General features: G+C 46.5%; 2 protein-coding genes across 2 annotated transcripts; both read left to right on the forward strand.

Annotated features, from left to right (window-relative positions):
- Positions 1 to 978: 978 nt before the first annotated feature.
- xkr5a (XK related 5a) lies at positions 979 to 15,742 on the forward strand (the record flags this gene model as incomplete). The annotated part of the gene is made up of 8 exons (XM_084483848.1): positions 979 to 1,031; positions 7,753 to 7,991; positions 9,670 to 9,853; positions 10,330 to 10,514; positions 10,858 to 11,070; positions 11,606 to 11,775; positions 12,512 to 12,623; positions 14,718 to 15,742. The coding sequence occupies 8 exons, from the start codon at positions 979 to 981 to the stop codon at positions 15,740 to 15,742; spliced, it is 2,181 nt and encodes a 726-aa protein (XP_084339974.1).
- Positions 15,743 to 17,143: 1,401 nt separating this feature from the next.
- Positions 17,144 to 25,471, forward strand: tram2 (translocation associated membrane protein 2). The gene is made up of 11 exons (XM_084483539.1): positions 17,144 to 17,312; positions 18,592 to 18,655; positions 18,897 to 19,006; positions 19,756 to 19,872; positions 21,118 to 21,176; positions 21,876 to 21,960; positions 22,548 to 22,618; positions 22,722 to 22,826; positions 23,554 to 23,697; positions 24,092 to 24,249; positions 24,568 to 25,471. The coding sequence occupies exons 1-11, from the start codon at positions 17,193 to 17,195 to the stop codon at positions 24,642 to 24,644; spliced, it is 1,110 nt and encodes a 369-aa protein (XP_084339665.1). The 5' UTR covers positions 17,144 to 17,192; the 3' UTR covers positions 24,645 to 25,471.
- The last annotated feature ends 263 nt before the right edge of the window (positions 25,472 to 25,734 follow it).

Below are 25,734 nucleotides of genomic sequence, written 5' to 3' on the forward strand. Positions count from 1 at the left end.
CAACGTACCCACATCTGTCTACTACAAGTGGCAACCATTTAAATCTCAACTATATCACAGAATTTGTGAGATTATGACAATGTATAGCTTTGTTACAATCTACCCCACTACCGGGGTAGGTTGTAACACCTACTGGGGTAAGTTGTAACAGGTAGACAAAATGCAAAAAAAACAATTTTACTCCATTTGATATGCCGATTTAATGATAAGCATAAACAACAGGGTTTGAAAATAGATTCACCAAACAAAATATTCTTAAACTGTATTGGAAATGAAGAGAGTGACATATGCATTGTGTGTGTGTGTGTGTGTGTGTGTGTGTGTGTGTGTGTGTGTGTGTGTGTGTGTGTGTGTGTGTGTGTACAGAAAAAATAGAATCGCAGCGTAGGCTATAACATACAATCCATCTTCACGTAGAAAATATAGATCATATTAATGTTATGAACAAAATATAAAAAGCATAACGTTTATATGTTGTGTGTGTGTATTTGTGTCTCTTGAGAGAGAGAGAGCTGAACAGTTGTTTTTTTTTAGAACAGGGCAACATGTTCTCTGGTAACAACAAACAAATTAAATAAATCCTTAATCTGAATCACAATGGTGACAAATAAAATTGGGCAGACCTGGAGTGCATGCCTGGTGGGCCCAAAAGCTGCATAGGACACACTTTACCCACACCTCTTTGGATTTGGAATTTCGAAAGGTTTCCATGCAGACCACACAAAAATCTTCTTCCTCCTCTGACGAGAAGTTCTGAGCTTTCACCATTTTCTTGGTTGACCTTCCTCTTCTTTCCTTTATCACCCCCAAAGAGTTTATTTTTGATGTTTTTTCCTTTTCGCCGGTCCTCCTCTTCCAATGCCAGCTGGTGTATCAGTCAAGATTTCGGAGCGCCTCTTCCTCCTACCCTTGCCTGTTTCTTTTCTTGGGCCTGCTTTCGGAAATGGCTGAATTATTGTTGGACTGAATGGTCCTAAGATGGACACAGAGGTGCTCGGCATCTCTGGAGGAGGAGCAGAGCCTGGCGGCAGGTGAGCAGGTGAGGAGCCTGGCGGCAGGAGAGCCTCAGCTGGGTCAGGACTATCGGTGACCTGGGAGGGCGCAAAGTCACAGTCCTGAAAGATGTTCGGATGGTAAGGCCATATGCCTGTGCACTGGAAGCCTGCCTGAAGGTTTCTTTGCGTTGCGGCCGTGGGTAGGGCGTTCCTCACGATCCCTGGAATGTTGTAAATTGTCATTGGTTTGCCTGGATTCATCCTCATCCAGTCATCACTGGCCGCAATCACCATTTTCTTAAATGGACCAAAGACACTGCGATCACGTGGCTGGAGCTTATGGCTGCAGTGTGGTGGAAAGGTCAGAAGAACAATGCCCTGACCTTTGCAAAAATCAACGGCTCTCACAGAGATGTGTGAGGAGTGATTATCCAGCAGGAGCAAAACTTTTCTCTCTGGACTCAACTTTGTATGTTTCGCAAAGTGACAAAGAAAAGACAAGAAATCCTCCTCCTGCATCCAGCCTGACTTATTAGCAGTTCCAGCACTTCCTAATGGCCCGCTCTGTACAAAGTGTTCCTTAAAGTTCTTTCGGGGGAACACGAACAAGAATGGGGGAATGGAATTCCCCAGAGCTTGCACAGCGTATGCGACTGATACCAATGTGCCTCTCTCACCCGACGTCATGGCTCCAACCTGCTTGACCCCCCGGCGTGCTACCACTCGGGATGGTGCCTGCACAGTTGTGACGCCTGTCTCGTCCATGTTCCAAATGTCGGAACCATCGAAGCGGTTCTTTTCTATTGCCTCCGACAGGCGACTGAAGAAGAGCTCGACATTTGTCTTGTTGAAGGAGGTGGCCCTTGAAAGGCTTGTTGCCTGTGGACACCTAATAGATAGTCTGGGGTGTCGTTTCAGAAAACTGCTGAACCAGTCAGGCCCCGCCATCAGCCCAGGTTTCAGGATGATTTATTTCAAAACTCACGGCTAGCTGATAGTCAAACTTTCTGACCTATGAAAAAGCATAAAAGGAAGTCTGAGTTAGGACACACATTTCTGTTGATTGTCTATGTTTTTTTCTTTTACCTGCTTTTATGTAATTTATTTATCATTCACAAACATTGAAACATTGCCTATTCTACACTGTTCTCATGCTTACCTCGCGTGGAGTTAGCCCAAAGTATATATCAGCTGCCTGGCTAATATACTCTGCCAATAGATCCTCCTGCTCCCTGCTGAAGACTTGGTTTGGACTGACATATCCTACCCGAGGAAGGTCCCGGGATCCCTGATCTTTAAGAAATTTAAACTTCTTCCAATATCTATTAAGCGTAACATGGCAGATACCATGCTTTTTTGCCACTGCCCTGACAGATGTTCCATTATTAACTTCCTCTGCTGCTCTTTTCAGTATCTGGGCATCCACTCCACGATCAGTTTTCCTCACCCATGTTCTAGGCATTCTGTAGAATTATTAAAATCACAAAAAATATTGACTTGTATGGTTGTAACACTTTCAAAACATGCGTTACAACCTACCCCGCCCTGTCATCCATTACTAAACTAGCTGTATTGGCATGGTGCTTTGTCTCCCTAACCTATGCTTAAGGTGGGTTAAAGTTCGCATCGAGGCACCTTTCCTAAGCATAGTATTCGAACAACCGGGTCAGAAGTATTTCCGGGTCATCTCGTTAGGAAAGGAAATGTCCTAAGCAAAAAACTGTGTCGTTCTTCATAATAGTTATTTTTGCAGCCCATAATTTACACCATAAGAAAATAAAATGCCAACTTCACATTTACTTTTCACATGTGAATTGGGATTCAAGTGGCCTAAAATATTCCCGTTAGTCAATTCCTCACTGTTGGCGACAACCTGATTGAAATCAATACGACAAGATTCATAAGAACGATCGATCGGATTGATCATAACATGATGAACGCCCCCTCCTGGAAGGGAAATGCAACTGCCCAGCAGAGCGGTTTGAACTAATCCTCTTCAAAAGAGTCTTCTTCAATTAGAGGAAATCTAAACCTCACTGAATCCTTAATAGCAGCAGCATGAGTATACATGTAAAAAACATTAATTCATAAGTCTCAGTTCTGGTAGTTACTTTTAGTTAACTTTAAAGAAGCCTTACCATCAGCTTCAGGAGTTCCCTGTGTTGGTGTCTAGTGGAGTCATCTGAGGACGTGGAGGCTGTGTGGGGTCCAGACTGCTCCAGGACCACTCCCCTTCAGACCCAGTGATGATGGTTCAGTAAACGTGATCATGAATCAAATCAACAGCAGCCAGGGAGTGGTTGTATTGCCATTTGCTCATTGGTCATTTACCAAGAACATAGTTCAGAGGTATTTTGTGACAAAGGAAGTTACTGGGAAGTTACTAGAGGCTCATTTATAAAAGGACTGGTTCTAATCAATTTAGGAAGCTTTCAGTAGACCTTTACTTAATAATATAATGCTCATACAAATGAGTGTGTGCATCAATGCCCTTATGGCCGCTCAATTAAAATGAATGGGTCCAGTTTTACATTTTCTATGTAAGATTATCTATGTGCACTATTATCTAAGATGCTTAGGATTCAGCCCCACATCCTGTAGGCCAACAGATGAGTCTTGTATGGTATGATGAGGTCTCTTAATGTACCATTTATAAGGTCAGCCTGTTCTTCCTCTGACCCTCACACCTCTTGATAAGGCACCAAATGTATCCAAAAATAGATAATCATATGATTTCATAAAGTCTAAAGACTTTTCCACTTTTTGTCAGACTTTTCGTGTTTTTAAAGAACAACTCAACTGACATGTGTAACCTGGCTGCCACCTTTTGATTCTAGAGGCCTTGCTAGTGTTTAATATGTGTTTTACTTTGTCTTCAGCACTTGGCTTTTTGTCGTTGCTTTAATATTCATGCAATGCTTCTCTTGATCTCTTCCTCACCTGCATATAATCACCTGCCAAATGACCAAATGTAATGACCCAAGAATACCCCAAGATGGCGCTGTCCCTTCATTTTCTTTGCTTTTCAATGCCACTCATTCTCATGAGGAAATCTCCTCCTGCCCGCCTCTTTATGCATTGCATACAAAAATAATTATTCTGAAACCAAAAATTTGCTTTTTAACAGTTTTAACAGACATATTTCTTTCTCAATCAAGTTTTTAATGGCAGTCAAAACGTTATGCATTCCAATCAAAAATAATTATAATTCAAACTAAATTAATTTCAATCTCACACTCAAAAACGATCCACCATAGGGAGAAGTATCATGTACAACTCCCTCTAAAGCCCGCCCACTGGTCAAAGGTTCAAAACCTCCAACACAACCTGTAACCTGGCAACCATCATTTTACACCTGACTTAACATAACTAACCCTGTACTTAACTGAACACCCTCGACTATTATACAATAAAGTGTAGTCACGATAGTTACAATTAACTATCCTTTTTTATAAGCATTTCTAAATAGTAACTAAAGCTCAACCTTAACCAAAATTGTCCCTTGGTCTCTCAAGTCTCTCCTATCCTCCTACACAACACTGTACTTACCTTGAATATTCTCGTTAATAATGAAAAGTCCTTGCCTGTTCCAGTTCAACACTTGGGTCTCCGTGAAGAGCCCCAGACTGGCCTGGTGGACCTGGAGCCTTAGGGACCCTTTAGAGACTCGAGAGCCTTCGATGACCGTATCGCGGACCACTGCCTTATAAGCAGCTTTAAGCCTTATCCTGAAGATATTGAAGATAGAAATATTTTAACTTACAGTCTGCACCATTTTTTATTTAATGCCGAATATATATACATTTTAATTAACATGGGAGTTTATAAGCAGATTTGGCTGTAATAATTGACATTAGCTTATCAAATGCCCTCAAACATTTATTATGAAATTGACTTTTCTTTTTTGCATTAAGAGCATGGGGATGGAACGGGTGATTCACACTATAGTCTTCAGGACCTCATTCAATTTATATTTTTTATTTCTTGTCTGTAAACTGGGAACCCATCTGGGTTATAAGGTAAGGTAAGGTAAGGTAACTTTATTTGTACCCAAGGGTAGATTTGATTGCAGGTAGAAAGAGTGGGCTGCATACACACATTACACACAGACAACATTGACAACATTGACAGAAGACAATGACATAACAGTAACAACAAGTGCTCCAGGCGTAGAGATATAGATCAAAAGTACACAATAAGTACTATCAAAATACTGTTGATAAAATACAGAGTAAAAACCACCATATCAATACAAAAAAGCTGGGTCAATAAATAATTAAATAGATTAAGAAGGCTGTGCATGATTTAAACAGATTAGTGTGTAGTCTACAAATAGCCTAAGTATTGTTCAGGGTCTTAATAGCTGAGGGAACAAAACTACCTCTGTACCTTTTGGTATGACCTGCAGGCATTTTAACCCTACATGATGGGAGGGGCTGGAATTCACCATGTAGTGGGTGGGATCCATCTTCTAGGATGGACCCAACTAGCCTCTGTAGCTGCCTAGTGTAAAGGGTTTCTAGGTTCAGCTGTGGCTCTCCAGTTAACCCACTGGCCCACCTCACAACCTGATTCAGTGAGGTTTTATTTTTTAGGGGTAGGTTGCTGAACCAGTACACCAGGCTAAAGGAAATGACAGATTCAATGAAGCATCTGTAAAACAGAGTGAGCATCTTTCTGTCGATATGGAAGGAGGACAGTTTCCTTAGACAATGTAGGCGCTGGTTCGCCTTTTTATACACAGCCTCACAGTTTGCCTCAAAACTTAGTTTGCTGTCGATGATGGTCCCGAGGTATTTGTAGTTGTCTACACACTCCACTATCTGACCATCATTGTGCCTAACCTAGTACCTTAACCTAACCCGCTATCGTTAGCCGCTCGCTCTTGGACTCATTGACCCTGTGGCCTCCTGCTGGTTATTGTTTGTTTTTGTCCACCATGTGTCTGTTTGTTGTGCCACTGACTCCGCCTCTCACCTGTACATCCTGCCTCTGACTCCGCCTCTCACCTGTACATCCTGCCTCTGACTCCGCCTCTCACCTGTACATCCTGCCTCTGACTCCGCCTCTCACCTGTACATCCTGCCTCTGACTCCGCCTCTCACCTGTGCATCCTGCCTCTGACTCCGCCTCTCACCTGTACATCCTGCCTCTGACTCCGCCTCTCACCTGTACATCCTGCCTCTGACTCCGCCTCTCACCTGTACATCCTGCCTCTGACTCCGCCTCTCACCTGTACATCCTGCCTCTGACTCCGCCTCTCACCTGTACATCCTGCCTAGCCAGCCTATTTATACCCTTTGTTGTTAGTGTCACCTCGTCAGATTGTTTTATACTTGTTACTAACTTGGCTAGTCAGTTCTTTCTGACAGTTTCTGCCTGCTTGCTTGCTTGCTTGTCTGCATATTTCTGGAACTACCTCCAGTTTTGACCTTTTGCCTGCTCCTGGACTCCTCTCCTGCCGGCGGTGACCTGGCTCTTCTTTCTGTGTTTGTTTTTTGTCCCTGCTTTTGTCATCATTGTGTTTTTTGTACTTCCTCCCGGCAAGCCGCTGATTTTTGTTAATGTTTGAGCTGAAGCCTTGCTCTGCTTCAAATACATATTTTGGAACTTTATTCTGCTTTTGGGTTCAGATTTCACGTACACCTTACATCTATAACCAAATCATAACCTAATTTCTAAGCACTAATCTTATCTAATCTCCTAAATACTCCAAAATAATTCCTCAACCATCTCTAAAAGAATGCCTAAACTTGACTATAGAACAGTATCTATACACTCCTAACAATAAACGTAACAATTGCAACCACCTACAATTAACCATCCATAATGTCATACCAAAACTATGTCATACCAGTCATACCAGAAGTTTGCTTTAGTAACTAAACCAAACTTCTCCCGTGGTCTCTCCCCTCCTCAATGTTTAAAATGCTTCAGAGCTACAATAAACTTGTTGTTTTGTTTTGGCCTTGTTTTATAGGAAATGTTCCCATAATTAAACTATTCAGGGAAATTGGATGCAAACGATTTCTACAGGAAACACTGGAACTCTCACATGTATTTTTTTTCTATCTCTCGCCCGCCTTTTAAGAAAGTATGGCCTACTAAAATAACCAAGTGTGCTTAAAATGGCGTGACTTTCAGCTTGCATCTTTTGGATATATGTGAGGCATGCCCGTAATGGACTGGAGCCCAGGTTGTGCAAATCGATAGAACGCACCAACTGTTGAAGTAGTCATGTTTGGAATGAATTAGACGTTGGACCCTGAACACACTGGCTCCATCCCCTGGTTATAATGTCTCCGTGAGGCAGTACGTATCCAGCATAGCCTAATACGTACAGCCTTATAATATGGTAACTACATATTATTTTTGTAATTAACCGAACTTCTATTTAAAGTAAATAGTTGCACTTAAGAGCTTCTTGACCCAGATACCCGAGGTATGATCAAAATGTAGAGCATTTAATCAGTCCGATTTGCCTGGGATGGATATAACGGTAACTTGGAGATAACGCGCTGCCCCGGTCCGAGCGTGTGGGCGCGCCGCCATGGGCCGTGCGTGTACAGGCGCGCCGCCGTGGGCCGTGCGTGTCCAGAAGCGCAGCCGTGGGCCGTGCCTGTAGGCTACAGGCGCGCCGCCATGGGCCGTGCGTGTCCAGGCGCGCCGCCATTGGCCGTGCGTGTACAGGCGCGCCGCCGCCGAGCGCGCTGTCACTTTAAAGCCCTGCTGTGACGTCAGATATTTTGGTCGGTAGAGTGGCAGCAGCGGGAGGAGGAGGAGGTGTGACGGATGGACAGAAGGTGAAGAAGGATGCCTTGGACAATGTCTCCGGGTTACTGTCCCACTCACCGACCCGCATCATGATCACCGCCGCCGCGGGTTTGGCGCACAGGAGGCCAGCGGCCGCTCGGCGGAGCCGCTGCTGGACCGCGTGGTGCCAGGCGGCTCTGCTTGGCGCGTCGGCTCTGGTGGTCGTGGCGGAGAGGACCGCGCGTAAGTGAGCGTGAGATTCCCATAGACACAGCAGGGGAATGGGTTTGATGTTTTCTGACGTGTATGAGATAAGAAGTGTGTTACTCATACTGTTCATGTGTACATCTGTAGGCTATTCCTCACGTTATATTCGTAGACCACATTTTGTTTTTTGATGCTGGAGCTCTTCCGTAAGCCATTCTTTAGTAGGCTACTCTACACATGAATCCATCCGTGAGGTTAGCTGCTCTAGCTAGAGAGCATGCTTCCATTGAATACCTGAAGTCACCCCTTGGCCAATTAAAGGTCGAGCTTCTCTCTGCGTTGGCCGCGCAGCCGGACCGATGCGCAAAATGTGCGTTTCCAAATGGGTTAGCTCTATAGAAATGAAATAATTTTGCATTGCATATATGTTTGTAGTGCAAAATACTGTCAGTAGAGCTACAAATGGTTTAACCTTGAACATACATTTTTGTTCGCCACCACCACAATTTTTTTGTATGTGTGTGAAGATAATCACCGATTCAGCTCCAATGCACGGTGTTTTCTAAAAAATAATGCCCTTGGCATTTCTGCATTGATGCAATAGGCTATAATGTAAATAATTGAGCATCACTCATCTTGTGCAACTGATTTTCATCCTGGACTCGGAGCCTCTGGGGTCATTGGCAGAGGCGTTCGGTTGGGGCCGATGCTGCTGACAAGGGCACAGCCTGGGAGATGAGGTGTCACAGCATACTGGGAAAGTGACAGTGAGGACAGCCTGTGCTGTATACATTTTCCAACTGCAATAAAATTGCACCATAATCTGTTTTTAACTGCCGTGTCTGGATTTTAGAGCGTTTAGTTTGCCCTCAACTGCCCCATTTCCATCTATAGCCTACTTATAACTTCCGTTTGTTTGTGTATCTGTTAGGTGTATCAAATGCTTTTAATGGAGTAGACTGAAGGCAAGAATCAGTACTGGTTTGGGTGTGTGACTCCCAGGTTCTTGGTTCAAACCCCAATGTCTGCAGTCTACGTATCTACCTACCTATCTATCCTATGGCTCAACACATTCCTACCATGAGGGGCCAATCCCTGAGCCCTGAGGACTCAGGATTCACAGACTTAATTGATCTCAGGTGCTAATTAACTTAAGTGAGTGAGTGTGTGAGGCCACATGGGCTCAGATAGGTAAAATGGGATTGGGACAGCACTTCACGAGAGAACATGTTACCTTGGCAACGTTTAATGACAAAGATGTTGCTGACACTTGCCGGTTGCCGGTTTGGGAATTTTCATTTTGAGTTAGTTGCTTTCCACATGGCCAAGGCACAGGAGACGGCTGCCTCATTGAACAGATTCATATTCAATATTTACAACTTTCTTAATTATGAATCATTTCTTTGTTGTTGTTTACCTTCCTAATTTCCGAATTTCCCTATGGTCTGCGGTAAACGTCACAACACTTTGATCTGTAATCTTTGATCGGTAATTCCCTTAGGTTAAGTCTGCCCTGATGCGGACTCACGGAAAGGGCTCGGTAAGTGAGGACTCAAACCCTCATGCCCTTTGAAATTCGACATCGGGACGGCCCTAAGGCCTTAATAATTTCGCGAGAACACGCAGCAAAGTCTGTGAGTCCGTGAGTCCGGACTTTGGGATTGGCCCGATATCGGTCTCTAAACTCACCTGAAGTCCTTTTTCCCCTGCTCAGTGTTCTACTGCTTTGGCTTCTACCTGTGGAACGAGGAGAGCCAGTGGGCGGGGCTTACCCTGGGCCTCTTCCTGCCCGGGGTGGCGGTGCAGGCCCTGAGTGCCAAGTGGTACCATGACGACGGTGACGACCGGCGATGCTACCTCTCCGTCGTACATCTGTTGCACCTGGGTATCTTCAAGCGGTGAGGACTCTGGCTGGCGGCATGCGCTGACAACGGTTTTAGTAGCAACATGCATGGCTTGGTGCTTATCGCTGAAGGCTGTGCAACATGAATTAACAATAGAAACCTTTAAAAGCCCCCTAGTGGAAGTGTTGAAAGGATTTCTACCTTTTAGATATCTCCAGTCTGTTGAGAGTATGTTAAGGGTTGACAAAGGTAAAATCCATTCCTTGAAAATAATTGAATGCAAAAGTAAACGTCCTTATATCTTGTTTCTAAGATGTAGCTCTTGCTTTGCTTATTCCGTTCCAACGTGCTTATCCGTTGTATGTAACAGCATGGCTCTTGCAGTTTCTGGGTTGTATCTTCAGGGTTGAATGCACTTCACATTGAGAAGGATTTGAATTTAGATTGAACATAATAATAATGAATCAACTTCAATCAATCAAATTCATAATAGTAAAAAATAACCGTTAAATCCCGTGCTTCCCGTGCAGCCTGTGGGAGTGCATCCGCACGGTGCTGTACCTGCAGGGCTCGGTGGGCCAGCTGGGGGCCGCCGTCATGCAGCAGGCGGACGTAGCTGCCCTGTGGCTGCTGGAGGCCCTGGTGCTCACCCTGCCCCAGAGCCTGCTGCAGGCCTACGTGGTGGTGTCCACTGACGTGGGCATCATGTCCCCAGGTACACCCAGCCTCCACCCTCCTGCTTTACACTTTCTTGGTTGTGTCGGTGCCTCGGTTGCTCAGTGGTGCCGAGGATCCATTTGATGCATAGTAGATAGGGAAGGCACTGCTGCGCAGGAGAAAATAACTATGCAGGTCTAACCCTGTTTGATAAGAACTACTATGGTCCTCTTACCTTTTAAAAGGTTTTAATTTCAAATTAATCCAAGCCGTTTGGAAGAACATTATCAGGGCGGCGATAAAAGCCAACATGGTCACTAAAAGCAGTCCTAAAGTGAAGCGTGTCTCTTTTCCTACTTGACTCTCTGCTCTCCTTCCCCTCCTCCGTCATCCTCCTGCAGTGGCCTACTGCTGCGGCTTCTGCCTGCTGTCGCTGTCCTGGGCCTTGGTGCTGTACAGCCGGGCGTGCTGCCTGATCCGGCCGGGCCACCTGGACATGCCCCCCGCCGCCCTGCTGTGCCAGCTGGTCTGGCGGGCGGGCATGCTGACGGCCAGGGTCACCAGCCTCATGGTGTTCGCCCGGGTCTTCAACTGGTGGGTGGTGGGAGTGGCAGGTGAGCGCGCACAGAGGAGAGAGTAACGGGAGGCCGGATGCCTTCAGGAACGTTTGGTAGAGCGGTGTTATTAGGTGGTACGGTATTGGTTGATTGGTAACAGTGTGCACACGCTGGGACTTAGAAATGTATTTTTGCCCTCAAACCAACCAAGACCAGTCTTCCAGAATTCCTATGGAATGAGACTTTATTTTCCTACTATCATACGATAAGTGATGTTCGCTGAGGGTATCGTTCCAATACCAACATTAGTTGATATTCGTTACGATAATTATGAATTTGATGATATGTCAAAATAATTTCGATTTTGTGTGGACTGAATGTAAATGTGAATTCCCAGCATGTGAAAATACTGATATTAGTGTTGTTCAACACCGTTATGACCGCGTTAATACTGTCCAGGTGTGCTGCAGCGTGTCCTCAGCCCATCGGAGGCTCTTCCGCTGGGGCTCTGCTGTGCTCGTAGGCCCACGCTACCCCCAGGTGTTATCTTACCTCCTCACCAGTCTGTCTCACCTTCCCCACTGACCTTCAGGCTTCCACTGGCTCACAGCCTCCTTCTGGCTGGTCTCCCAGCAACCAGACATCTGCACGGGCCCCTGGTGCTGGAGGGCCTTCAACGCGGTCATGGGCCTGGTCCACATCTTCCTCTTCCTCAACGTCAAGGACGGGCCCTCGCGCTACCATGTGGCCGGCTTCTACGGGGTGTGTGTCGTCCGACCGCAAGATGAAAAAATCTTTCCCTCAGTTTTAATCTGGGCTTTCCTCTGTGTGACCCCACTCGTTTTGTGTAGTTCAGTCCCTTACTGGCATGGGTTTTATTTAGAAGCAAAGTGTCCTCCACGGATATAGTGTTACGGTGTCATTGACCGACACTGCGGACGCAACCCGCGCATACAAAGAGAAAGAAATGCTAACTCATGCCCGCTTGCTCTCTCACACGCTCATTCACACTCACTCATTCACAAACGCACGCACGCACGCACGCACACACACATACGCATGCATGCACGCACGCACGCGCACACACACATGCACGCACGCACGCTCACACACACACACACACACACACACAAACACACACACACACACACATATTCTCTGCGTTGTCATCCTCACCTCTGTGTCCCGAGCCGACAGTGACGTCAGGGCTGTCTTTAGATGAGTGATTCTCTCCCTCTGTCTGTCTGTCTCTCTCTCTCTCTCTCTCTCTCTCTTGCTGTCTCTTTGTCGCTATTTCTCTCTCTCTCTTTCTCTCTCTCTGTCTCTGTGTCTCTCTCTCTCTCTTTCTCTCTCTCTGTCTCTGTGTCTCTCTGTCTCGTTCTCTCTCGCTGTCTCTCTGTCTCATTCTCTCTCTCTCTCTCTCTCTCTCTCTCGTTCTCTCTCTCTCTCTCTCTCTCTCTCTCTCTCTCTCTCTCTCTCTCTCTCTCTCTCTCTCTAGTTCATGTTGGTGGAGAACGCCATGCTCCTGCTGGCCGCCTCTGACGTCCTGAGCGAGGCGTCGTGGGAGAGCGTCACCCTCCCCTCGGCCGTGCTCTGTAGCTTCCTCCTGGGTGAGAGCCAAGGCCTTCTCCCGGCCACCGTCCGCCGCTGCCCTTGAGATGTGGATCTCATGGCTGTGTTTGTACTTTGCGCATGGTAACCCTCAATTTCTGGGGTGTAGGTACTGCCAGGGATTCTGGGTAAACAGGCTGGCTTATAGAGACGCTAATGGGTTGACTTCAAACTTTACATGGAAATCACCTGTTGGCTTGCATGTCTGCATGTCAGCATGTCATGTCAGAGTTTTTTTAAAGGTCCCATGGCATGAACATTTCACTTTATGAGGTTTTCTAACATAAATATGAGTTCCCCTAGCCTGCCTATGGTCCCCCAGTAGCTAGAAATGACGTTCGGTGTAAAACGAGCACTAGGTATCCTGCTCTGCCTTTGAAAAAACAAGACTCATACGCGCTGATTTGGAATTTTCCCCGTATATCGTCATACGGGGACATGTTACCTCCCCTTTCTCTGCTTTGCCGCAGAGAGAATTCGGCCCGACAATGAGACAATGAGCTACATGTGTGTGTGTGTGTGTGTGTGTGTGTGTGTGTCAATACACACACTGTAACGCAAGTGATGTACACTTCTTTGGATAACTGTTCTGCTGTTGGTGTTATGGCACATAACACGCAACACAATAAGGCAAGCTTGCATTTGGTGAAAAGACTAGACTGCGTCAGGTTCTCTGACGTCTCTGGTATTTCCACAACGAGACTCGTTGTGGGGGTTATCTCAGCCATGGTTGAGAAGGAATTGGGGGAAAGGAACTTTGGCTTTGTATCCCTGAAGTACATGAAACACAACATGGAGGAGAAAGGGATTGTTACCCGCGATTGTCTCCCGCCGGAGGCCCGCTGCCCTCTGCACGCGGTGAACAATTGTGGGCAACAATCCCTTTCTCCTCCATGTCGCGGTTCAGTCTACTTCAGATTGATGTGGAAGAACCAGAGACGTTGGAGAACCCGACAAAGTCGTTTGAGATTCATTATATCGTCTGGAGGCACGATAGATTTTGGCCGTGATAAAATATATTATATTATATAGATATCTATGTATAATATGATATTATTTAGATATAGAGCTCCAGGACTCCCGCCGGAGCACCCGGAGTGTGCAGATCACGGCCAAAAGCTGTGTGCGCCTCGCCATTGCGATACATCCACTGTAAACACTAGCGCATGGTACCGTGGCCACAAGCTGCTCAGGGCCACACCCCCACCCTCCAACTTGACCCGCCTCTAAAAACGGCACGTTTGTGGAGCGCTCATTGTGGGACTGGCTCGTAGTGGCTGTAATTCTGCACCAAGGCTGCATTTCTTAAACGTCTTCAAGTACTGTATTAGAGGCCCACTAACTATGCTATATAAAAGCATTCATAAAGTAGCATGCCATGGGATCTTTAAAGAGCTGTTTGATGTATTTGCTTGAACACAGAACTCCCTTAGCAAGAATCAAATCCGACACCATGGCTACCTGCCTAGCACTGCTGGTTTCTTTGGGAGCTCACCTGAGCTGCCCTGGTCCATCCCTCGATGGGAGACCACATGGTACTGGTAGAGGTGTTGCAGGGCCACCAGGTGGTGCTCACCACTCTGGCCTACTTGCCCGATGACGGGTTGCTTAGCCCAGTGTCCTGGCCCCATTCCCATTGTAGCTCTTACCGATATGGCCTTTGGCCACCTAACCATGCCCTGGTCTCTGATTGGACTGGCTCTTTCCCCGGTGAGTGGGGAGCGTTCCGGCGCATGCTAGTATAATATCCGCCCCAAAAACACACAAACACACACTCACTATGTAAAGTGCTTTGGGTGTCTTTTAAAGCAAAAAACAAACAAAAACATGTATTTAACCTTCCTTGAAACACCCCTGTAGTGTTTTGGCTCAATTACCTTTTGGTGGATTTGAGCCATGCCAGACGGTTACAGAACCCGGTTCCAATGTGTGTGTGTGTATAAATAATTAATGAAGTAAGGCTATTTTTACCTGATACTATTTATGTACAAATTCAATTTGACCTTGCCCTGGTCTCTGGAGAACACAAAGGTGTTCAATAAGCACTCAGTGATGTGGAGCCACTATTAAGCTATATGTGTGTCCTCTCCCAGGCGCTGCCTCCATGGTCCTGTACTACCGCCTGCTCCACCCCAAGTCCACGGAGATCTCCCAGGGCCTGCGCCGCACCAGCCACATGGGCAGCGCCTGCCTGGAGCCCGGGGAGTCCTTCTTCTCGTTGGGGGACAAGAGCGCGCCGCTGCCCGCCATCCCCAACCACGGCAGCTTCTTCCTGCCGCGGGCCGCGGGGTCCCTGGCCGAGCACCCGGGACCCTGCGGGGCCCGGCCCGGCAGCGCGTGTCCCTGCTACCACCACCACTGGCTCCTGATCCGGCTGGCCATGAAGACGGGGGACCTGGCCAAGATCAGCCGGGCCTACGGCGAGGGCGGCACGGCCACCGTCCTGGACATGGAGGAGTACAACCAGGGCTTCAAGAGCAACGAGGGGACCATCACGGCGGGCGGGGTCAGCGTGGACCAGGTGTCCGCCTCTGACTCGCTGGCCCAGGGGCTGGCACCGCTGTCGGACTGCAAGGAGGAGTTCCAGAGTGTGAGCGAACCCACGTCGGTCAGCTCAGGGGAGGAGGAGGAGGAGGAGGAGGAGGAGGAGGGAGAGGAGGAGGAGGAGGAAGAAGAGGAGGAGGAGGAAACGGAAACGGAAGACAGCATGAAGACCGAGAGCCGGCTGGACTCTGAGCTGTCGCGCGTTAAACGCAGCTCGCCCGAGGGGAAGTCCGTGTTCGGGGACAGCCCAGAGCACTACTACTGCCCGACCGAGTCCAGCTCCACCCTGTACTTCAGCGCGGACCCCCAGTCCCCCAGTCGCACCAGCGACCCCCGGCTGGACAGGGGCGGGGCTGGGGGTCCGGAGCTGGCCTCCACCCGCCTGACATCCATCCCCAGTGACTCGGCCCTGAACAGCGGGGCCCAGGGGCCCGCAGGAAGGGTGGGTCCGTGCTACACCTCTAGCCCTAAGTTAGACTCGTGGTCCCAGGACACCCCGGCCATCGTACCGCACCTCACAGGGCCCCGGAGGCAGCTCATCATGTCCCGGAGGGACGAGGACGAGACCTTCTGACCTGTGTCCTCAGAGGGGGTGTCGGGCGGGGACGTCTCCGCCCGTCAAACCGATATACCAGCTTTTTGTTATCATAGACAAGCTTACCGTGACACAAGGTTTTTAAACGTAGAAGGACTTTTGGATAATTAGCAGCAGCATTATTCTCTGAATATCCGGTGTGCTGCATATGCTAACATACATATACTATAAGATAGGCATTAAGTATTTTGCTGGGGCTTGCTCACACTTTTCAATAAACATCCACTGTGTAATAAAGTAGGCACTTAATAATCAGAATATAAACGGTGGACTGGATTTATGCTGATGCAGCTTCGTGTCTGACAACAGTAACAAGCTCTGGGTTTAACAAAAATAACCGACATATCTGGTACTTTTCATTACTTTTTTTGGCAATATTATAAGGTAGCCTTGCTATCTCTAGTTTGTGAAACAGACATTGTTTCTATGAAGTGGTGTGAATTATTTAAGCAACCATGGGTTATTAATATCAAAACATAGAATATTAAGCAGTGTACGAGTGCAGGGAAAGTAGCTTGGAACTTTAAGTTGGTAAAACCTGGGATAATGTTGTGCATTTTGAGCTCAATTCTGCAATTCTTCTCTTTGTGGGCTTCACTATTTCAGGGTGGGCTTCACATAAGCACAAGTTTATTCTGTACCGCAGACTGTACCTATACTGGTGGGATGAGTAGCATTCCCATTGAAACAGTTATGCATTCCAAAGAGGAGTGTGCTAATTGAAGGGTTTCTTACTGGGCAACATTATGATTTGACATTAATCCAAACATGTTGACAATGTACTGTAATGTGTTGAATAGTGGTTTGAACTGACACGTGTAAAATGAAGTCTCTTTATGTGTCTGGTATTCTATTGATAAAAGTGTTTTAAATGTTATTCAAGGCCACAGGCTCTATAGGTAGGTACTTGTGCATTTCTCTTCATGCTTTTTTTTAATTTGGGTTGTATTTTTGTATTTATCAGTGTGGTAAAATCCACCAATGAACTCAAACATGAAACTGGAACGTATCAAGTTTCATATTTCAATCTCTCAGGTTATTGCCTACTTAAAATTGTGATCCGTGCAGAGTAGCCGCTGGTGGCTTTTAATAAGCAATAAATATCTATCTATAAATATCTATGTGGAACGGTGTGATGAAAATTGCCTCACTTATTTCACTTAATGAATTAGAATTTCTACTGTTGTAGGAAAATTACTTTCTGAAAATGTACTCAATGCCTCACCTTTTAATTAGGCTGTATTAGATTCAATTTAATAAAAAATAGTAAAGCATTGCATTTCATTTGCAGTTTCAATGAAGGAATTTGTGGTGGTTGCCCCTTTAAGAGTTTGCACATGCGCAGATCGACGAGAAAGTTACTCCTGAACTTCGCAGATCTTCTCTGATTTAGAGGGAAATCAGGGAAACCTCTTCTCTCTTTGCCGAAATGGCTTTTCGCCGAAGAAACAAGAGCTACCCGTTCTTCAGTCAGGAATTCCTCATCCAGAACCATGCAGACATCGTCTTTGGTTTGGTGATTGTCGTTTTGATTGGATTGATGTTTGAGGTGAGATGAACTCATATTCTGCATTTGCCAGCTGTTTTCTTTGGCAAGTCTTCTGATCATCTTTCGATACAGCGCCAGTGGAACTAAACTAAACGGCTTTAAATCATTACAATCTCAAAGCAAAGGTGTTGCTTGTGCCTCCATCTGTTGCTGTGTTTATCAATGGGCTCTGTTGGTGGCTTAATGACACATTGTTACACTTTAAAAGTCACTTTATCAGTGACCACTGATTGTTTCTACTTTTAAGCGTTTTTGACCAGGCTGAAAAGGATGATAGGCTGAAATCGCTACATTTAAATTGAGTGTTGTATCCCTTTTACTTTGCATTGGCCAATTCCTTGCCAAGGGACGATGGGATAGAGTGGATCATGTTTCTCTCAGGCCTATAGGCTATAGTAACAGGACGGCATGCCCCGGCTCAGACCCCTGGCCATTCATGCGTGTTGTTATCCAACACGTCAATCCACACTGCATCACGAAATGTTGCTTTTTTGTAATTCGTGAAGTCGTTTTAAAGCTTTTGGAGCGGAGAAGACCGCTTCCACCACTTGCTCCCCTGTTCACTGCCACGTCTCCGTCTCTGGACGCTCCGCTGCAGGAGCTCAGCTGCACACACACTGCGTTCACGTCGGTGCCTTCGGCCAGTGACACGTAACACTTTACAGTGCATGCCAACGCAATCCAGATTAGAACAAAACTCCACACAACGTGGCTCTGTGGGCTTCACGGTCGAGTTATCAGTGTTAATACTGCTACGGTGGTTCTCGTGTGTTTCAGTACGGAATCCTACATCGGAAGGGTCTGGTACGTTTTCGGAAGGGGATTTCCTTTCCTTGTTTGCATAGTTTTAAAGTAACACCGCTACTTGGATGTAAACGCCACTGCTGGGAATTTGCCTCCTACAGTCGGTGGTTTTAAACTTGGACTAACTTGTTCACAAAGACACCTGTGGCCCCCGGCGCGCACGGAATGTGCGTGTACGGCCCCTGAGCCGGCGACACGCCGCTCAGGGCAGGCCCCCCCCCCCCCCCCCCCCCCAGGGCAGCCCCCCCGTCCCAGGTCAATGCAAGCCTTGTCATGCCGAGGACGTTTAATTTTTTTTTTTTAGAGCTTTACGTCGTCATCTTCTTAGAATTTGCCCCGTGGCGTCAAATTACAGAAGGCAGTCTCGACGAATAGAATCCCCAGTAGCATACTTCTTGGCCCACGTCATACTTGTGAATGCCCATTTGTGTCATTTGGGGTAATTGTGATGCCTATTCCCATTTCTGTTTTCTAGGCAACAGCGAAGACAGCCATACTGTTCATTCAGCCTCAGTACAACATCAGCACGTTATCGCCAGGTATGGCTCCCATTTTTTTTTTTTTTTCCAACTACACATTCTCATTTATGCAGAATATTGAGAACATTATTATATCCCCATATTATTCTGTCAATGTAGTATCGGATGCAATGTCACTTACGTGTGTGTGTGTGTGTGTGTGTGTGTGTGTGTGTGTGTGTGTGTGTGTGTGTGTGTGTGTGTGTGTGTGTGTGTGTGTGTGTGTGTGTGTGTGTGTGTGTGTGTGTGTGTGTGTGTGTAGATGGTGAGGTGACCTTCTACCACTATGGATGGAGGGACTGCGCGACCATCCTCTTCTACTTCTTCATAGCCATCATCCTGCACGCTGTGGTGCAGGAGTACGTCCTGGATGTGAGTACGAGAGAGAGAGAGACCTGACCTACATTGCTGTATAGCGAGACTCCCAGGGTGGGTATTATCTTACAGCAGGCACTTGATCCACAAAGCACATGAGGGGAGAACCTTTGTCAAACCTCGATGTTGGCCTTCTATCGATGTATGGATTGTGTGTGTGTTGAAAACTGTCTTCCACTCATAATGGTCCCCCTGAAAATCAAATGGGGATGCGCAATTTCCCTCTTCTGTCACGCATGCAGAACTCTTGTGTTGTAAAAATGAGTGATCAGTGAGGCTCCACTGATGAAGGGTCTGTGTGAGTTGGAGACAGAAACAGGCCGCTGGCATTCAGAGGGAGTGATATTGCTTACCTCCACAAAGGCCGTCGTAAGGGAATACCATTGAATAGAATAGTTTCTATCAAGACGTGTGTATTCTGCTGCACAATGGAGCCTGGGCCACTTATTTTGTTGCCCCTGGATACAGGTATTTGTGTCACCGACGACGCACTTCATCGGCGTCACGCACAAGGAAGAGGCTCATTTCTTCTTTTGTTATTCATATCTTGCTCGCCCAGCCGGCTGGTCGGGTGGCTGGTCGGGTTGCTGGTCGGGTGGCTGGTCAGGTGGCTGGTTGGGCGGGTTTGCTGTAACTAGAAAGTACTGGGCTAAGCATTGCTATTGGGTGACCCCAGATTTAGTTCACACTCTGTTCTACATGTGCTGAAGGCCACAAGTTGCATTGACATGTGGTTGATGTTGCAGAAAGTGAACCGCCGCCTGCATCTGTCCAAGAGCAAGAACACCAAGTTCAACGAGTCGGGGCAGCTGTGTGTGTTCCACCTGGTGTCCAGCGTGTGGAGCCTTTACATCCTCGTCACGGTGAGGACGCACTCAATGCTTAGCACATCTCACTGTTGTCAAGGTGACTACACCGTGTCACTGTTGTCAAGGTGACTACACCGTGTCACTGTTGTCAAGGTGACTACACCGTGTCACTGTTGTCAAAGTGACTACACCGTGTCACTGTTGTCAAGGTGACTACACCGTGTCACTGTTGTCAAGGTGACTACACCGTGTCACTGTTGTCAAGGTGACTACACCGTGTCACTGTTGTCAAGGTGACTACACCGTGTCACTGTTGTCAAGGTGACTACACCGTGTCACTGTTGTCAAGGTGACTACACCGTGTCACTGTTGTCAAGGTGACTACACCGTGTCACTGTTGTCAAAGTGACTACACCGTGTCACTGTTGTCAAGGTGACTACACCGTGTCACTGTTGTCAAGGTGACTACACCGTGTCACTGTTGTCAAGGTGACTACACCGTGTCACTGTTGTCAAAGTGACTACACCGTGTCACTGTTGTCAAGGTGACTACACCGTGTCACTGTTGTCAAGGTGACTACACCGTGTCACTGTTGTCAAAGTGACTACACAGTCTCACTGTTGCTAGAGTCGATACGTAAGGGATAATGTTTAGAACGCCGAAGGGGCTTATTTTCGATAATGGCCGGCGTTCTAAACATTATCCTGCTTATTACACGGCTACTTGCCAAAACGAAAAAATTACTTCACACAGTGTGTCTTTTTACAATTTATTTGTTACCATTCGTAGTGTTGCTCAGCAGAGAAATAGTCCGCCAAAGACGTTGACGTCGCTTAGCAACCGAATACACTGGGGTTGATAAGTTACCGGACTACTTGCGGAGTGATACGAGAGACGTGAATCAGAGACAAAAAATCCACTTTCCTTGACAGCGGTCATTATATGCTTAGCAACGGTCAATTATCGAAAAATAATTGACCACTGGAAGTCGGGAAGGCCCATTCAAGTGACTATGGACTAATGGAGCATTAAGCATTAAGAAGAGCTGGGTAATAAATCCCAGTATTATCTTTCATTTTTTGTCATTGTCTAATTATCTTGTTGCCTTCTACAATTTATACACATTATCACTTTACTACTTTATGCCTTGTCATCCCTGGAAGGAAGGATCCAGTTTCTTCGTTGTCCTGCTGGTCTGAGTTGTCTTCTACAGTTGCTTAATGTGGGCCAACGACACTGTAACCGTGATAAGAGGACATGCAAATACATTTGACTTGACTGTTCTATTGACCTTTCAGGAGGGGTACCTCCTCCATCCCAGCAGCCTTTGGGAGAACTACCCTCACGTTCACCTCAGGTGAGAACGCTCATTCAGCTTCAACTAGAGCAGTCTTTGTGTGTCTGTATGGCCTTCAATTTACACGACAACCCTTTGTGCGATCGATTTCCAACTTGTCGGGGGTATTGGTGAGGACCCAAGGAAGTGTTTGAGGGTTGAGCGTGAGGTTGTTTGGATGAGCGGCTCGTTAGAAAGCTCCAAGCAGAAATAGGGGAGGCCAAGCAATCAGCCTGTTTCGAACAGGCATGTTTTGATCGCCACTGCACTAATATTAATTTAATTCATAATTGATGAAACGTGAAGGCTGGATATGTAAGGGCAGCAAATCAAAAGGCTTTTAAAGAAATATTGCTTTGAAAAGCTCTGCTGGGCTTTTTCCAATAGTAATTTACATTCAAGATCCAGAAGAGCCTTGAAGCCTTGTGGACCTTATGAGACTTTACTAGTATGATCGTGAACAGAAATGTCTTCTTTCCCTTCCTGCTATCACCACATCCATCTCACTGCCTGTGTCTCTGTCTCTCTGGCTCCCTCCCTGTCTCTCTGTGTCTCCGTCTCCCTCCCTGTCTCTCTGTGTCTCCGTCTCCCTCCCTGTCTCTCTGTGTCTCCGTCTCCCTCCCTGTCTCTCTGTGTCTCTGTCTCCCTCCCTGTCTCTCTGTGTCTCCGTCTCCCTCCCTGTCTCTCTGTGTCTCCCTGTCTCTCTGCGTGCTGGTCCAGGTTCCAGGTGAAGTTCTTCTACCTGGCTCAGCTGGCCTACTGGCTCCATGCTCTTCCCGAGCTGTACTTCCAGAAAGTACGCAAGGTCAGTAGGGCGAGACCATGGGCAGCCAGCCCAATGACTCCAGGTTTGGCCTTAGAACTAAAGGATGTCCACTAGAGTGGTGGCATCCCAGGACTCCCTTGCTTTTGTTTTTTTCTATGCATGGTCAGGCGCCATAATAGACACCTTTATTCACCTAATGCTAACTGCTATATTCTACATATTCTGGCCCCCAGCCCTTCTCCTGGGACTCAGTCACTAGTGGAATAACCCGGTGTCACTCTCAGGCTACTAGGCAGGAAGTGGACAGATAGGGAGTTTCCTGAGAATCTACGTGAGCAGCGCCTAGCATGCAAAATGGGGAACCCCCATTGTTCTGCTTTTATACTGTACTTTTTCAATATCTATAGATATATCTATAGATATGTAAGGTAAATCCCTCTCTGTCTCTCTCTCTCTGTCTCTGTCTCTCTGTCTCTCTGTCTCTCTGTCTCTCTGTCTCTGTCTCTCTGTCTCTCTGTCTCTGTCTCTCTGTCTCTCTGTCTCTGTCTCTCTGTCTCTCTCTCTCTCTCTCTCTGTCTCTGTCTCTCTGTCTCTGTGTGTGTTCACTCCTCCCTGTTGTTTCCCAGGAGGAGATTCCTCGACAGCTGCAGTACATCTGCCTTTACCTGCTCCACGTCCTGGCAGCCTACATGTTGAAGTGAGGCGGGTTGCATGACTACTGTACATTTCATAATGTGTCCACTGAAACATCACTGACCTTCCTTCCCCTACACCCCCCCCCTTTCCTTCCCACAATGCAGTCTGTCTCGTGTGGGGCTGGTTCTCCTCTTCCTCCAGTACTTCTCAGAGCTCCTCTTCCACATCGCCCGCCTCTTCTACTTCACCGACGAGAGCCACCAGAAAATGTTTGCCTCCATCATTTCACCATTCCTATAAAATCTGATTAGTGTTGAATGATCCAATGTGATAATGTGTAGGCTTAGGCCCAGTCCCATTTCTCTCCCCTTAACAAGAACACTTGCTTTGAGTGCCCTTAGCTGCAAGTCAGCTACTGAGCTGGCTAGCGTTCAAGGGTTGATTTTAAGGGAAGAACTGCACTCCCCCTTGCTCCCTTAAGTATTGGGACACCCTACCCCTTTGCGGGAATGCGCAAAATCTAGGGTTAGGGCTCAAATCTAGGGGAAGGGGGAGAATTTGGACGGGGCCTTTCTCTGGTGCTTGCTGCACTAAGATCTCCCATGCTTAAGAAGATGGTGATGAGGAGGGTAGATTCCTTCCATATGAAAAGCTTCCTCTTTTCTCTTTCCTGAAGAATACTGACAGCCACATATTTTTTCACCTTCTTCTGACAAATGTACTTATTGTAAGGCGCTTTGGATAAGAGCATCTGCTAAATGTAAATGAGTCGATCCAACACTTTGGCTTTTACAGTCTTTGTGTTGGTGTCTCAACATGTATGTGTCATGTCTTGACATTGCCGAAGAATCTAGCCTATTGCAGTGTTATTGTATCTGTTATTATTGTAGCTGTTCCGCAACAAAGCAAAATAACTGGAAATGATTGTGATTGATGGGAAGGAAAGGAGCCGGTGTGTCCATCAGGCCTCAGTTGACCTGTGAATCTGGTGTCCAGGTTTGACCTGTGGGCGGCCGGCTTCGTGTTCACCCGTATGGTCACCCTGACCCTGAGCTTCCTGGCGGTGGGCTTCGGTCTGGCCCGGGCGGAGAACCAGGGGTTTGACCTGGAGATGGGCAACTTCAACACGGTGCTGATACGGTAGGGCACAGAGTACCATCGGGTTAACCTATGTTTGAACGTGTCTCTTTAAACATGTTTAAAAACAGAAGGCACACTTGTGACTGGATTATGAATGTATTTGAATAATAACATGATAATACTTGGTTATGATTTTCTTATGATAGTATCTACTAACGGTGTGCTTAATAGAATTCACACACAATGTCTTAATACAATGCTTCAAGCAAAACGGTAGATCAAAAAAGAGGTTTGTCTCCCATAATGTCATTCTTACACATTTGTATTTTATAAAAAATTGTTTAAAGGCCTGTGCTGACGCTAGACCATATTCTGGTCATCTTTCATGCACACGCTCGCTCACACATACACAACGCCACATTCAGCCCCACCAACCCTGGCCTCTCTGTCACAGGATGACCGTTCTCCTGCTGGTGTGTGTCACCCAGTCCTGGCTGCTGTGGAAGTTCATCCGGTTCCAGCTGCGGCGATGGCGTGAGTTCAGACGCACGCAGGACGCACGCAAGAAGGCTGCGCCCAAACCAGCCCTGCGGCCGCTGAAGAGAGACTCGCGTGAGTTGGCGGTCTTGTACGGTTACGGATAGTAGCTAGTTGGGTTACTATGAGCAAGGTTAGGGGGGTAAAATAAATATAGTAAAGATTGTTTATATAAGCAAATACCTCACTGTTGTTTTGCCTTCTTTCTTGAATGAGGGATGATTCAAAGTGATTCGGCTGCCAGTGGCAATACGAAAATATGTAAATCATTTTATCAGCTTTTGTCATGTGTATTTTTGTGACTAGGGAATTCTTACACACACTCACTCACTCTCTCTTTGTTTCCTTTTCTTTGACCTTCTCTCTTACTACTACTCCTCCGTCTCCCATCAGTTGGCCACCATGAGAACGGAGTGATCAAGGCAGAGAACGGCGCCTCCCCTCGGACCAAGAAGATCAAAGCCCCCTAGGCCTGGCCCTGTGACGGCTGCCCTGACCAGCGGCCTTAAACCCAGACTATGGATCCCAGCAGCACACGGGAGAAACTGACCGCTGACCGCCATCAACGTCCTGATGTCCGGTGGCGTCTCCAGGACTCGGTCGCTATGGACACCGGCTTGAACGCCGGATAAATAAAAACCGCCACCTTGAAACAGAAATCCCTTGAGTTCTAAAGACATTTTTCGCTTTCTATAATATCAGTATTTTTTTGTTTTGTGTTTTTTTTTTTTATATCACAGAGTGCTACTTGCTATCGCACCGTACGGATTGGTATAGGATATTGAATGATTTACTTGTAAACGCCTATTGCAGCACACACACACAAAAACAATGTATAACCTGTGCCAAAATTGAACGTGTCAATGTCTAATGGTCATACATGCGTACTGTACCGGTTCAGATGTGGCCGACGTTTTGGAATCACGGTTAGACCTAGCTTTGCTTTTTTTGGATTTTGTTTTACTCATTTCTGCACAAAAAAAATGTTACTGTTGCAATGGAGAATCGCAATAGATACTGTATGCAGTCGGATGGTCCTGTACGTTGCATATTACCTTAATACCAGGGAATGGTATTATTGTAATGAATGGGGCGGTGCTTTAGCGAGATGTAGCCAATTAAAACTAAGTGGACACCTTAGCTCTTCTTCCTATTGGTCCTGGTCCTCTCGCTAGGCACTTGGATGTAAACCCCATGTATTTCTGTATGTATGTTTAATGATACTGCAAGCCAATACATGTGTTTTGTTTTTTGTAATCTTTTGTTCAAGATTTATTACATAATTAAATGAAGCATATTTCTCAAATGGTTCATTAAGTCAACTTTATTGTGATTAACTTGTCTGTTCCTCTTCAGGAAACCGTTGTGGATATAAACCATGAATATCACCATGATCATCAACTAAACATGTCTATTTTGTAATGACCACAAAATAAAGCATGACAGGGAATAGTTAATTTCTTTGAAAACACTGTCAGCAGATCACAGAACCAACCACAGCAGTAATTAAGATACAGTTTTATTATACTCTAGTGTTGTGAAGGTACAGTCTGCAGCAGT

This window comes from Micromesistius poutassou (assembly GCF_964030765.1).
Source record: "Micromesistius poutassou genome assembly, chromosome: 19".
Lineage (NCBI taxonomy): Eukaryota > Metazoa > Chordata > Actinopteri > Gadiformes > Gadidae > Micromesistius > Micromesistius poutassou.